At 39.2% G+C, this 15,638-nt stretch overlaps 1 protein-coding gene across 6 annotated transcripts in view; it reads left to right on the forward strand.

Moving 5' to 3' along the window:
- Window positions 1-15,638, forward strand: part of FARP2 (FERM, ARH/RhoGEF and pleckstrin domain protein 2) — an 82,893-nt gene that overhangs the window by 26,009 nt on the left and 41,246 nt on the right. For all 6 annotated transcript variants that reach the window (XM_035334221.1, XM_035334220.1, XM_035334223.1 and 3 more), the window contains exons 3-7: window positions 1,400-1,504; window positions 2,879-2,921; window positions 7,738-7,816; window positions 9,729-9,826; window positions 11,743-11,857. In XM_035334221.1, coding sequence (XP_035190112.1) covers window positions 1,400-1,504; window positions 2,879-2,921; window positions 7,738-7,816; window positions 9,729-9,826; window positions 11,743-11,857 — 440 coding nt within the window. The remainder of the gene's footprint in view (window positions 1-1,399; window positions 1,505-2,878; window positions 2,922-7,737; window positions 7,817-9,728; window positions 9,827-11,742; window positions 11,858-15,638) is intronic.

Here is a 15,638-nt window from a genome sequence, read left to right on the forward strand (position 1 = left end):
AATGAATGGTATTTGTGCCATGTGAATTCACCTGACTTGTGCTTCATACTCTTGGTTGCCTTCATGGGTAAACATGACTCATGAAAGCATGGATGAGAGAGATGAGCTGATTTCCTATCGTTTTCTGTCCTTTTATTTCTGTACTTTCCTCCTTTGTTAAGGCACTGGATGCAGTCAGCTGTTCACGTCAGATAGCCTACCAGTGCTGCTTCAGACTTCCAGTACTGCAGTTGTCATACTTCCTCGTTGGAGTTTTTTTTTGAAGTGATACAGAGGTATTTTGAAGTGATACAGCCAGATTGTATGGTTCTAAAAACCACTGCCAGTCAGTCTTTCTTGTAAGCAGCAATTCCTCGTGAATTTCAGTATTGCAGACTGATTTTCCCTCTTTCGCTGTATTTTTTTTAAACCCTCTTATTTTAACCAAAAAGACTTGTTTTTTTCATTTGCACATTTAAATGACTTAGTATATTACTACGTACCTAAAATACTAGGTATTCTAATACCTACCCTCGTTAAAAAAAATCTACTGTTCTGAGTTTAGAGAGCCAAATACAGAACTGTTTGTACCTGTTTTACTGGGAAAACTGTAGTGTCTTCTGGAGCTCTGACTTTTCCAAATAAATGAGATCTGAGTGGCATGAATGCCTCAGGTGTGTTTAGCTGGAACATCAGTGTCAATGAAAACAAGCCGGAGTGGGGGAGGAAATGATTTTGTGAGAGGGTGGCAGGTTTCCCTCGGTGGCTTGCGATGGCCTACGGCACAGAGCATGGCCCGGCACCACAGTTGTGCGCTGTGTCAAGCGGAGCTGTGTGCCCTCGCTCTGGGCATGCTGTGAAAATTCCCTCTTTCCACCTGCGTTACCACAGCTGCTTTCTGTCAGCTTTGGTTTTGTGGCGTTGCACGCAGCTTGCCTAAAGGCTGGGCAGAGGGTCAGTGGGGAGGGCTCCATCGCAAGCAGCTCGACTGTGACAATATGGCGTGGTGCAGTGGTACGGCTGAGGGAGGCAATCCTGCTCCAGACTCTTTTCTGTGGGGGCAAAAGGTGTCACAGCCCCTGCGTCAGTCAGTTTTGACTGGGGGAGAGCCACAGCTGTCGGCTATGCAGACGGCTGTTTCATTGAAGGACCCACAGATAGCTTGTGGCTGATCTTGTCCGCTCATGTAGATAAGGTCGGGTAGAGATGGCCTCCAGAGGCCTCCAGCGTCGCTGGCTGCCATTCTTTGGAACTTTTCTGTATGTACACTCTGTCTAGGGGGTGTTTGCTCATTACAGTAGCAAAAGTGGCCAATGCTAATGTGGAAAATCTTTTCTATAGTTTTTAAAGATGCCATATTCTATTTCTAATTTGCTATAAATTAGTTTTTCTTAATCGCATTGTATTTTTTTTTTTTCAGTCCAAATATTATGGCCAGGCTTTATTGACAGAAGTTTACAAGCATCTGAATTTGAATGAATCGGACTACTTTGGAATTGAGTTCCAGAACATCCAGTCATATTGGGTATGTAATGTTTCCTGACAAATTCATTACAATAAAGTTTGAGTGGATGCAGTTGCTTAAGTGTCAGAAGTGGTGGAGTCTCCTGTAGGATTCTCTTTGATTTAGTGTAAATCTACTTCACTCATCAGAACAATGTCAACTAATAAAGTAGAGGGGGAGAATCAGATTCTGTATCTTGTTAAATCTCAAAAACATATAATGCAATTATGTAGCTGTTGATGTTTCCACTTCCAGAAACATAAATAAAATCTTTCTTTCCTCTAAATTTAGTAACTCAAAGCATAGTCTGCATAGCCCTTACAAAACCATATTAAATGTGTAGTTTTGGTGGTGGTGACATTCATATTCAGTTACTTCAGACTTAAGTCAATTTCCCTGAAGAGTCACTATGTATCTCTCTGCAATAGATATAAGTCCCAGCCTGCATTCACTTTTAATCATTGGTCTAGATAAGTAATAAGATTCTGTAAGCATCCTAATTGCTTACCTTGCAAAGAGGGCAACATAGCTTCTAAACTGTAAAGCGTTCCTAAAATGGGGCCTTTGTTCTCTTTCTCTATTATGTTTTTTAGTTTTAGGTTTTACATGCAGAAAAGTATGACTGAGATCATAGAGAATGCTAACAGCACTAATGCATGCTGCTTTTGAGCCAAGGGACTACAGCAAAGCTTGTTTAGTTTATTTTTCTTTTGCAAAGCTTCCAAAGCGTTTCTGGTAATAAGGCTCTTAAAATCCTCAGCTCTTGCAAGAGAAGTGACTAATAAGGACCTAACCTATGCCATTGCTCTGTTATGGCTTTTTTAATGTCTTTTTGTTTGGAAGGGGGGTTAAAAAAAAAAAAAAAAGACTTGAGTTCTCAGAATACATCATAATAGTTTTATGGTTACTAGAATGAAAACAGTTTTTCTTTAAAAATTTATCAAGAGAGAAAAAATTCTGGGAAATGAATAGAGTAAAAATATGTAAGTGTTATTCTATAGGAGAGGGATAGACAGAGCATGGAAAGGAAAAAAACTCCGGCCTTGTCGCATTGCCTGGATCTTCTGTAATTCTGTACCTGGGCTTCTCTCTACTGTTGTGTTTTGGCATGGTTTCTGCACACCACCTCAGCGTTGGTGATGTGCTTTTGCTGCAGTGACTCTTCGTTCTCTGTCCAAATGAGCTTTAAGCATGGATCAGGGATATTTGTACTGATACATGATAAATGTCAATTCAAATGGAAAGTACTTTTTTTTAAGGCAAAGGAATTTCTGCATTGCTACAGTGAGGAAAAAATGCATACATATTAAGTACTGCTTAAATTAAATTTACTTTTGATGTTTTCTTATTGTATTCAAATGAATGCCAGTTTGTAATTTTTTTCTTTAATTTCAGATTTGGCTGGAACCTATGAAACCTGTTATTAAGCAAGTACGGAGTAAGTAGTTTTAAAAAAGGAAGTTTTTCTTAATTTGCATCTACTTTATGTGGGCTGCTTTCATAATTACTACTTGATTTACTGGTTATTCTTCCCTGAAAATTGTATTTGGTAGAGGGGTGATAATGGTTCCTGTTTGGGCATGCAAACCTGATGTTTTTAATATGTAGTATGTGGTGGGTGGAATGGAAAATTACTGAGCATATGATTCTTTCTCTGTGATAAATATCTAGATAGATTGGATCATCTGGTGTTAAGTTAGTGAAACATAACATTTGGTGTTTGTGAGCTTTTCCAAGTTGTGTTGTTTTACAATGGAGAAAAACAGAAAGGAATATTCTGGATTTTTAAATCCATTGTGAGCGAGGAGGTAACATCTACAGTCGTGATCTGAGAGCTGATTGGCTTTCACAAGGACTGCAAAAGCTGCAATTGCCTTCTCCATTGTTCTGCCTTGCCAGGCAAAATTAAGAGCTTGTTAATATTCAGTGAGTTTCAGCGTGGTGGGTATTCCCTTTCTCATTGTCAGAAATTCTCTGGAGTGTCCTCAGGAACAGCTTCATTGAGAGAGCAGAGGTAGTGATCTCTAACTGTGTGCATGGAGAAGGCCACAGTGTGGCTGAGGATGGAGGCACCTCTGGGTCCATCTCGTTCAACCCCCACGCGTTGTTCATCCCCTCAGGGTCCATGGACATATGAATGTCCAATTTGTTCAAGTATTCCACGACCTGATCCCCTTCCACCAAGGGTACGCCTGCCTTGCTCCAGCCTTTCCCCCAGTCTCTGGGACCTCGGATTCTTGAAGGCCAGCCAGTCTTGCTGCTAAAGACCGAAGCAAAGCAGGCATTCAGCACCTTGGCCTTTTCACTGTCCTGTTTAGCCAAGTCTCCTGTTTCATTCAGAAAAGGGCCAACATTTTCTCTGACCTTCCCTTTGTCACTAATGTAGAAGTCCTTCTTGCTGCCGTTGACCACTTCAAATCTCCATTTCCCATTTAAAAAAAAATGTTGCTGTGTCATCTTTTTATATACTCCGTGCAGTTGGGCTTTTTTTTTTTGGTTTGTTTTTCCCTAGCTGCCTACTGGAAGGAGTTATGTCTTTGTCAAAACATCTGGTGTAACACAGGTCTGTTATACTGCTTGGTTACTCCTGGATTCTGCTTTCTATTATATAAATAGGGGAAACTCAGCCTTAGACAATAGGCCAATGGCCACAAGTTCACTCGTGATACATGTATTGTGCTAAAATGGTCCGAGACCATGGGGATATGCTAGCAATTATGGCTGCTCGGCTGTTTGGTGAGCTGCCACCCAGGTTATGTTGCCAGTGACGTTGAAGGTTGTCTTTAAAAAAATCTGTCATCTTAAGCAGTAATGCTCACATTTTGAACCCAATTTTGAATTTGTACAGTTTTGGTAGCTCAGGGGAGAGCCCTTCTTCACTGCTAGTTGAATCCCCTCCAGGCTTTCTGATGTTTTAAAAATTGAAATATGACCGTAGAGCACCTTGAAAATGTTTACAATTAAAAGGTTAATTGCAAAAATAGTGATTTAGGCTATTCCTTCATTGAATCCAGTAGCAGACATACGATGGCATTAGGAGCACCTTCGTAAGGAAGAGTTTAGACAGTACTGTTGAATTAAAAGCCTTCACAGTTTTGTTAAGGTGCTTGTTTGGTTGTTTTTTGTTTGTTTGGTTTGGTTTTAAATTTAATAATTTGGGGATTAACTTTATATCTTTCTTCTTCAGCACAACTGTGTAAGAATGCTAGATGTTATCCTGGGCTTTTAAGTTACTACAGTTCAAACATGTTAGTTTACAGAGCTGATGGAGATTGCTGTGTAGTTGGATGCACGTAGTTCTGAATCTCAGATATGCCCTCAAAAATAAAAACATCTAGATGAACAAATTTACATTCAGACCCATCTTAGGTGATGACCTGTTCTGAGATGCATGAAACTTTTCTTTGGTATGATATGGATTTTGTTTTTGATTAATTTCAGCAGGAACAAATTCAGTTCTATTGCAGAACCGTTCCGGTACATTGCATGAAGTGCTTCGGTTTATGGTCTCATGGGGGCAGTTACATGTGCCTCTGGGGTTTGTATATCACAGAGACATCTCCACAGAGCCCATTTGTAATGCTGCAGTTACCACGCTGCAAGTCAGACAATGACCAATTTGAAAATAGGAAAGGATTTCCGTGTTTTGATCCAAATTTAAATCACTATGTATGCATAATTTGCCTGGGATGGACAATTTATAGGTAAGGGGGTTTCAAATTTATGACACTGGGTTGCAGCAAGGATTCAGTTCACGTGTCCATGCCGAGAGGGAAAGAATGATTCTGGATGTGGCTTTGCAGTGCGGCGGTGTGTGGCTTCCAGGTGTGCTAAGCATCAACTCAGTGTTGCTCCAGGGGAAATAACCTGGCAGTTTTCCACAAATCTAGTGGCTAAATGTAATATTTTTGAAAGGTTTCCTCCAGATGTTTGGGAATATTAAGGGGGTTCTTAAAGCAATGAATCATTCCTCTGAGCAGTGGGGGGGTAAAGGCTGTGAGCTGGAACCTTTTCTTGGCAGCACCGTGTGCCGGTGCCTCCCCATCCCTCCTCCCCGGGGGCTTTCTGGCATGGCTGGTGCTCACAAGTGCACATCAGAAATGCCTCAAGTGCAGCCTGGATGGAAATGTCTTTCTGGGTTTTCCTTTGCGATGAGTGTGGATGCAAACACCTGCTTTCCTAATGGGCACACAGTAGGGAGATGACATTTGGGCACCCTCTCTGAGGAGCTGCCGGTTTATAGAGTGTGGTGCTCACTGTACCTCCAGGGTAATTTTTCCTGATTTTTGTTTGTTTGTTTGTTTGTTTGCTTTTAGATTTGGCTTCTTACAGTACATTCTGCATCTTGGTAAAGACTGGTCCACTGTTTCCTTGCACTACACTAAAAGTCTTGTCCTAGTTTTAGTGAAAATAATTCGTAGAGAAAAGGCAAGAATAAAAACAAAAAGAAGAGTTGTGATACAAAGTGTCATAAAAGCAAATATGCAGTTTTATTGTCATTTAACACATGTAGCATTCGGAAGGCTGTCAAAATTGCTCCTGCAACAGTATTTTCCAGTTGATTGGTGTGGTTAACATGCATGTCTGTTCTTAACTTTGTGGAGGTTTTCCAAAGGCTAAGAGCAATTTTGGGGAATTGATGTAAAGTGGATTTGGTGGTGGTGGTGTATGTTTTTGTTTGTTTGTTTGTTTCCTGGTTCATTAACAGCATATATTTTCCGCATTTGATGTATCTCAAGAATTATAAAATTCTTGAAATAAGGTATTAGACTTTGCCAAATGTGAACCTTGTGTATAATGAACAAGTTTCATTTCCAGCCTCTGTTTCTACATAGCACGCTCTAATTAGGGATCAGTGGTTTAGTTTTTTCATTCACCAAACCTCTGGTAACTCAGGCCAAGCTGGCTGTGGTAGTCTGAAAGTTAGTTCTCCAAGGAAGGAAGCAAAATTCATTGTTCCTCTGCTAACAAATGAGAGGATGGACATGTTAAAATCCTAGGGAGAATCGTACACCTCCCTTCTTGGTGGCAACTGAGAAAGCAAGAGCAGGAGAAAACCAATTTCTCTCAAGTCATCAGGGGGAAGAAGGCAGGAGGCCTGGAGAATTCCCTGAGAATTCCCTGGTCTTCGAATTTCTTGGGATTCGTTCCCCTGCAGTCTCACTGGTACTGTCGGAGCAGCGCGCTTTGTGGCACAGATCTGTGTGTGAATGAGAAATGGGCTCGCTGTTACCTGGAGCAGCTGGCCCGGGGATGAAGCCCAGCATCAGGGACTGGGCCACGTCCCACAGTTCCTGGAGGGTTGGTGCAGGCAATCTGTTTACAGACGTCCTACTGTTGGGACTGACTGCAAAACACTGAACCCTTTCTGCTTTAAATGCAGACAAACAAGCAGAACAGCAGTATCTGCTAAGGGCCCAAGGAATGGCTGGGGTACTGTCTAACAATCCCCGAAAAATACTGGCATGAGGCTGAGACTGTTCATGGGGTCTGGTCACAGAGGGGTTTCCTTGCTGCAAAGCACTTTGCAGAGCTGCTCTCCGGGGGGGCAGCTTGCCTTGCCTTGGGCTTGCTGATCCCATCCTGATGTTTCCTCCTGGGTCAGCGCAGGGTCCAGGTTGTGATGTCTTATTCTGCGTAAAGAACAGCTGCTGCAGCTGAGAAAGGTAATTCCAGTTATCTCAGACTTTGTTTAGATTTAAACCTAAATTAGTTTTTTCCATGTCGCCTAGCTTGATGACTTCAATGGCAAAAAAGGGCTGAAGTGGGCCTTAATGGGCATGCTGGCAGGGGGCTGCAAATGCCTGTTGGTCCTTCTGGGGAGCCTGCTGGGTCCAGCTGCCCTCCTGGGTTCCTCTCCTGGGCAGCTCCTGCTGGCAGCTGCAATAGGGGGAGCTGTGCAACGCGGCTGCTCCGTCCTCCCATTCTGGGAATGTCCTGCAGGATCATCTGCAGTGCTTCTGAAAGCAGACAAGTAGCTGTTTGTTCTGTAGTCCTCATGTTGCACAAAATAATTTTACTTTGTTCAATGCCCTGGAAATATTATAGATACATAGTTTTAAAAGGAGCCTTTTGCTGTACCTGTAATGATATGGATTATCTACACCCTGTAGGACCATCACTGCCAGCTGGCAAGCTGAAAGCTGGCTAGACTTTGTGTGTTGTATTTCCGTGGATGTTGGAAAGCATAATATGCATGTGCTTACAAAGTTAAATATATATATTTTTTGTGAAATGTCTAACTTTTCTTACAGGACCAAAGACTACGATGCTTCGTCTAGCTGTAAAGTTTTTCCCACCGGACCCGGGTCAGTTGCAAGAGGAATATACGAGGTAAAGTATTTTCTGAAGAATTTGGTTTGCATTATCTACTGGAATAAAAGGAAGGTAAGAATAGGAGGTCATTGCATCTGTTTCCAAGCAAGACTTACGCTGAAGATAAGTGAAAGAGCACTTTTAAATAGTGTCACATTTTTAATGTGTTGGCAGATGAATGTTATCAGAAAAAAACATTTGTCAAAACAGAAAACAGTACAAGTTAGGTCTTGCCAAACATCACGGTATCAAAAGAGACAGGGTGTAGGGGAAACACATACGTATAAACAGAACCTCTATAAAATAATCAGTACATATTTTAATAAATGATTTATCATTTAGACTGCAGAAGTCCACGTTTTAAGTATTCTGCAACTAGCAAAGATGCTTTACTGTTCAGATTTATCACTGGTGCTTATAATGGGTTACTTTTGCCAGTTGCTAACTTTGGGTGAACCTTTGGTAAATTAAGCAGACCCAACTACTCACTAGCACCAGTGAATGTGGTTTGAAATCTGTGCTTGTTAAAAGGCCTTTTTTTTTAAAAAAATGTTTAGAGAGCTTCCTTAATGCTTTTTCCAGATTTACTGTGTTTATTTGGAATTCTTTTTATAGATTCATAAAGATTCCTTATTGTCATCCTACTTAAGAGCAAACAAGGATGATAACTCCTGTGATGTGATTGCCTCTTGTAATGATCGATGTTACCTAAGTATTTCCTTTACTCCCAGTTTTCCTATCTTAATTACTGTTAGTTGTAGGAATTTCCTTAAGAATATACCTTTTTGGAGGAGGAACTCTGTTTTTCTCTACTTACGTAGTATTTATTGTGGAATTCTGGTCTGTCCTTAGAGCAACAAGGTATTTCATAATGCTTTGAAGGATATGGACACTTCATGGTAGCTGTATTGAAGAAGCCAATATTGCACAGTCAGATAGGCAGAATGCAGAGTGTATGTTATAGGATAGTCTTTAGTACCTTCTTAAAAAAAGGCCTTCAAAATGTATACATTTTATTATCTTTTTGCCTTGAGAATCTAATGCATAATTATTTTAAAATTAATTTTGATTTTTAAAAAATCTTTTGTTCTCTTTCAGAGATTTTAAGTATTTGTAAAGTCTAAAATTATTTTTAATAGTTGAATAGTTTCTTAAAGAATATTGATCAGTCTCCTCGTTTAGGTTTATAATAATAAGATTGCCTATTTACTGCTGCCTATTTACGCACTTTCTTCCAAGTAAAAAGAAAAGCACAAAAGACTTGCCAACATTATATTCATAATAAAAATACTGGTTTAGGTTCCACGTTAGTCCTTATCACTGCACTTCCGATCCGGCTATGTTCTTCTTTCCCTGCATTTTTTCGAATAAACCTATTCCTCTTTAACCAGTGTTTTGGAAAATACTTTGGTAAGTTATCATAGTGCATAAGAAAAGTCAGTGTAATTTCTTACTGTCTTTAAAGACTGCTGACATTATTGTCCTGGAAAATGCAATCACCGAGTAAATGAATTGTGAGCAAAAAATATTTTTCCTAACAAGACACTAGGATCAGGAATGTTCTCTCAGTTCCATTCTAATAGATAAAATCACTTGAAGTCTTCCTTAAGTTTCTTTCCAGCTAAAAATTACAGCTGCTGTTACTTCACAACTCAAGCTGGTTAAAGACTGTGGTTTTTCTTCTGCTTCCTTGTTCCAGTGTGTTCACTTACACTGATAAATTGCACCGCGCAGCTGGATTAGTCATGGGTTTCGTTTTATTTGGATGTCCTTGATAGCAAGGCTTCCGTTTTATGTTGTTTTTGGAGAGCAGGAGAATTAGGAGACGCTCTTTTTTTTTGTTGTTGTTGTTTTTTCTTTTTAAATACTGTTCAATTGTTTTAGAAGTCTTTCATATGTCAAGGTTGTACTTCTTACTCTCTCTTTTCAGGTATCTGTTTGCATTGCAAATCAAGAGGGACTTGGCAGAAGAACGACTAACCTGCAGTGACAATACAGCAGCTCTTCTCATCTCTCATCTTTTGCAATGTTAGTATCACCACTGAGGTGGCATCAGCCAATGTTGCTATTGCTAAGTTGAATTTAAGAGCATACAGAAGTTTTTGCCTGCATTCTGATGACTAGAAGGGTTTTGTCTTGCAGTGTTTCTTTTCCATACATGCAGTAAACCTGCTTGTTTTGAACAGTGGGATTACAGTCAGGGCTAGCTAGTTCCTGGTGTTGTGGGGAGCAGCTGCTATTTGTGTACACGATAACTTTGGCTTCGAGGAGATTGTACAAAACCAAAACCCCTCCCCTGCGTGTTGTCTTGCTCTGGCTCTGTGAACGGGGTCACTGTCAGACAGCTGTTCTTGTCTCCCTCAGTGCTTCCTTAAGTTCGTTTCTAAATTTTCTAGTGGCTGGAAGGTGATGAACATACAGAGATTGGGCTGACGTTTCAGAAATAAAACTAGAAATGTGAGAGAACAAGCTCAACACTAGAGTTGTCAGCAGCTTTTTTCTTTGGAGGGAGTGGAAGTGGAAATTGGAAGCAATTGATTTGGGAGCTCTCCATGTTTCTGCTTACTCAGTCTGTAAGCAGCTAAAGAGCTAAAAATGTATCCTTTAAGTCAAGCAGGTTGAAAGACTGATTGGTTTGGAGACCAAATGAGTTCAGCTTAGCCTGCCCTCTCAAGCAGCAGCCAAACCTGTAATATGAGCTGCAGAAATGGGGTTTTGTGCCTTCTTGCTTACTTGACACAAAAGCTTTTAAATTAAACCTTTTCATATGTGCACGACTAAGTAGTTACTACTTCTCTACTCCTAATTAGTTTATTAAAACATAACTATAATAATATTAGTTATCTTTTGGAAGACGAAAACTATATTATGTATGTGGTTAGTGAGTTGCACAATTAAAATTTGCTAATAATTTGTCAAAACTTTGCGAAAGTTTTAGGAACAATTCCAGGGCAGCATGGAGCTGTTGAGCAAATCTCAGTGTCCAGCCTTGCTTATCTTGGTCTTACCCTACTAGAAAAGTAGAAACAAGAAGGAATATGATTATTTTTAACATAACATTATTTTACAGAAGTACCTTTCGTTTTTGTTGTTGTTGTTTTGTATGCTGGCTTGATTTTAAACAGGATATTGCCATGTTCGGTTAAAGAACAGCTGTGTTGGATGAGATTAGTAGTTCACGTAGTCCACTGTCCTTTTTCTGACAGTAGTTAATAGCAGATACTCTGGAGAAGATGTGAGAAACAGAACAAGCATCTGGTGATACTTCCATTACTTCATCCATCCAACATTCTTTGCATGTGACCTTTCAAAGTCAGATTGACTCCTTATCTCTTTGTTACCCTTGCCGAACTTTGCTTCGTTGTATTTCTCAAATATCTACAGTGTCATTTCTGAAAAAGTGTGGATATGTGAAGAGGAGGCCAAAAATCCAGATGTAGGCACTGTCTGAGTTTATAGAGACACACAAGAATGCTTTCCTTCTTGCTGTGTATTTCATTTTGGACCATTCCTAAAATTTAATTTGCTGTCTTACCAAGTAGGATTATCCATAACTATTGTTATATTGTTAATGTATATTATATATATATATATATATATATATATGCATGCATGCATGCAGGTGTGGTGTGAGGCATTTGCTAAGAAGGCATGTTTAGACAACTGAGTTTTTCTGAGAGTCCCACGTCTCTGACTTTAAACAAGTCTGTTTTTCAAGCAGTGTTCAAGTGCTGCTGTAACCTCCAGGAAGTCTGCTGGGGGTAGATGTGGGCATTTTGTAAAGTGAAGCTGGATACAAAGTGTAATGCACAAACTGGAAATGCTGAAAGGAAAATATAGTCCAGCTCTTGGGGTCTCTCCCAGGTCCTTATGAAGTATTTTCTGTCCTTGTTCCTTTTCCATTGCTTCTTTGTATTTTAACATTGTTTTATTTTCTGTAATAGCTGAAATAGGGGATTTCGATGAATCAGAGGATCGGGAACACCTAAAAACAAACCAGTATTTGCCAAACCAGGAAAGAATCCAAGGGAAGATCTTGGAGTTCCACAGGAAGCACGTGTAAGTGAGGGGGACCAGGGACATGGAGCTGGGGAGCTGGCAGACTGGCTTGCTGGAGGTTGAGTACTCTGTGTGATAGGATGGCATTAAAATGCACGTGTTGAACACCAGTTATGTCTAACTAGAAAGGATGCATATAGCAATAGCTACTATTGATACTTTTTAAATAAGAAGCTTTAACATGTTTTAGTCTGTTTTATGTGTGAATATAGTGATGCAGCTATTTAAACTGGGAGAACAGACAGTTTGCCTGAGGGCAATCTACAGGTTTGTGTGTGCTGACTTTCCCATACACATGTGGTTTAAATTAAAGGCTTAGGGCAAAAGGAAAGCCACAATGAGAGCGTTGTTTTAACTTCTACGCTTTTCCAAATCCAGTGGACATTTGGTAGCGTAGTGGGCATGTATAAGAGGACAGGTGATAGCAAAAGTGAATGTTTGTTTTTCATTACACAAGTTAAATGTGTATTAATTGTAGTATGGCTATGAGAGCGGGAAAGATAGAAGAGGCCATAGTTGTTGGGCAATAGCTTTTCTCAAGTAATATTACAGTGTACTTTTAATAAAACTGCAAAGAAACCTATCATGAGCTTGTAATAATGGTTTGTAATTCTTCAGAATTTCAGGTTTGCAAAGGTTAAGTTTAACTTGTCAAGTACGTGTGTCTTGCTTTTATCTAAATAATTAGAAATAGATTACATTGTACTCTTTAAAGCATGAAGAAAATGGAGAAGGATAGAGGAGGTAGGGGAGAAATAACTTTCATCAGAATTTATGCAATACCTGATTTTACAGTCAAAGTATTTTTGAAATAATTAAAGTTCATTAGGGACAAAGGAGCTATTCACCACAAATATAAAATGAATTTGAAGACAGTCAGGAGCTGCAAAAATGAGTGCTTTATTATTAGAAATGTCCACTTCTCCCACATTGCACGTATAATATACAGGTATGTCACATGTCTTCAGTCTTGTTTAGCTGGTCTTAAAATGTGAAGATATACTTGGTCAAATATTTTGAGAAGTAAAAAGATTTGGAGTATAAGGGAGACATGGTGCTGATGAAAGAAAAGTCCACCAGTGAAGAGGTTCCGTTGCAACCAAAACAGTACTCAGAAAATCAGTGTTTGCACTTCATGACCTAGATTTGCTACAGCTATGTTCTTTTTAACTTTTTTAAGCATGCAATGCTAACAATGATAAGAAATTTCAGAATATTACCTGTTGTGACTGGTCTTCTAACTTCACTCATGCAGTTCTCAGAGCTGACAGGCTAAATACTTAGATGTTTAATAAAATGGTGATAGAAGCTTGATTTCACCTGATAGGTCTGTCTTTTCTGTAATTTTTGAGATCTCGTGTATTAGGATTTAGCAATTTGAAGTGCTTTTTTAATGTGTGAATATCAACACATGCGATTTAAAGCTCGTGGCTATGCATCATAATCCAAATACATTATTAGAAACTTGAATTTTCCTTTCACTCTGCTTAGGTAAACTTGGGGATTGTTGCTGACAGACTTTCTTTTAAGACAGAACAAGGCAGTTTTTCAGGGCAGCACCTGTATTTAAGGTTAAGATACATTGCATAATATTAAGAAAAGCAGTTCCTGACATTTTTAATAATTAATTGCAGTTGTAGATTTCTGATTACCAATACATATGGAATTTCAGCTTTGTTGAATCTTGATGAAATAAGACATTTGTTAGTTGTTGTTTTCTGCTTTTGAAACTTTGAGGTGTGGGTGGGAATTACTAAGGAACAAACTAAATGTCATTTTAAAGTAATTTGAAGTAATTTTTGAAGGAAATTAAAATGTGTGTTAGGATTCATCATGCAAAAAGGTAGTTGGGGGAGGAAAATCATTTACTGCCCAGAAATATTTTGTTATTTCTCATGTCAAGGGAGAGAAATGCTGAAACAAGTTAGCTTCAAAGCAAATTAAAAGAAAAAGAGGAACATCCTTTTCTTAAAACTCATAATGACCTTGTAGAACTTACTGCTGCAAGATGTTGTGAAGCTACAAATGGGTTAACGGAGGGTTTTGATAGTGTTGTGTGTTATAGGCTGATGGCTTTCAAATTTGAGACGAAATGTGTGAGATTGTAGTTTTGGGATAAATACATCCAGAACAAGCAAAGAACAGTCTTTGGTTGGTCATGTGGCTGGATCTGATTGAATTGCTTCTGCTTGATTGCAATTTTGTTTTGCTTTTCTTGACATAAAGGCAGTGTCTGTCCTGAGTCAGGGACTGGTATTTTTTTTTAATTAACCTTTGGCTTTTCTTCTTTTTTCTTTTCTTTTCCCCTCCCCAAACCAGCTATTTTTCATCATTCTATACAATAAAGGAAATTTTATATTTTTGCATAAGAGGAAAAAGTCAGAGGAAAGTTAAAGGGAAAAGATTTCTTGCTTCATAAGTGTACTTTTCATTAGTTTAATGATAATTGTGTCTAACATAACCCTATTGTTGAAGTGATGGCAAACCTTCCTTTAAAACCATGTTTTTAGAAGCATACATTCAAAGCATTTCAGATTATAAGCATTTAGGTTAGAAAATGTTAGAGTCAAACGTCAGTGATACCTGAGTAGCGTCGAGGCATGCTTTAAATCTCCTTGCTTCTTTGGAAAATTTTTCTTACACAGATTTAATTTTGGAAGCACTGCGATCCTAAAAATAGCCAGGACTTCCTTACACGTCTCTTCTCTCTTTCCTTACCCCGTGAGTATTGGCCACCCTTTTCCATTTTTAGTAAGAGTTGTGAAGGTCCCACATTTTCTCAGAGTTTGCACATATTTTTCCACATTTCCACGTTACAAGGAGCAAGTGGAAGCATGGACCTCTTCCATTTGTCTCCTTCCTGCCAATGTGAAGTTCTGCTAAATGAGCAAAATCTCTCTTCTCTTTTTTACCATGCCTTTGCTTTGTATTTTTGTTTTGGGGTTTTCATTTCACTCTTTGTTTCCTTCATTTCACCTTATTTTCCCCCTGGTTATCTTTGTCAGACCGCTGTTTTCTTCAGCTAATGATTACTTCTGAAAAAGACATCTCGTAAGTTTAGCCTCCAGAAAAGGGAGCCCATTTCTGATGAGATGGCTTATCTCCAGATCACTGCTGCATCATCTGCTCTGTTTCTCTGCTCTGCAGCCCTTACTTTGTTTTAAACACGCTTACTCATGTACCAGCGTGCTGTCGTTTTCTGTGCAATACCAATCTGGGAGCATCGATCTGGCTTTCTCAGGCTGGAGTCACAGCAGGATTCCTTCTGGCACCCTACGTGAGTTGTGGCCGTGGGAGGATACATATGGCTTCGCAGGGGGTGCTTCATCTCTGTGGCTGGCACTGTAGCGTGTCTCTTCACGTTAGAAAGTTGTGTTTTGATGTCACATAGCTTCACCGTAACTATTAGGACAGATAGAAAAGGAATACAACAGAACCTGTGTATCCGTTCTGTATCAAAAGAAGGGCAAATCTATTGAGGAGGCTGTATTCAGAAATACGGGATTCTAAGCTTATCTTCTATTAAATAGGCTTTTTTTTTTTCTCTTACAAATACTTATTTTTACTTTCAGAAGTAGAAAAACATGGGTTTTATATTTAACTTTGCAGTAAACAAGATGAGCTGTATTTTTGGTACAGTGTGTTAGTTATTTGCTTTGGTGCGAGTCTGAATTAACTTGACATGTTTTACTTGTATGGTACATTTATACTCTGAAGATGCTGTATTGGTGGTTGCACAGTTAAATCCAGGTGTCCCAAAGGCTCAAAATCTATTGCTTTC

This window comes from Oxyura jamaicensis, chromosome 9, assembly GCF_011077185.1.
Source record: "Oxyura jamaicensis isolate SHBP4307 breed ruddy duck chromosome 9, BPBGC_Ojam_1.0, whole genome shotgun sequence".
Taxonomy (NCBI): domain Eukaryota; kingdom Metazoa; phylum Chordata; class Aves; order Anseriformes; family Anatidae; genus Oxyura; species Oxyura jamaicensis.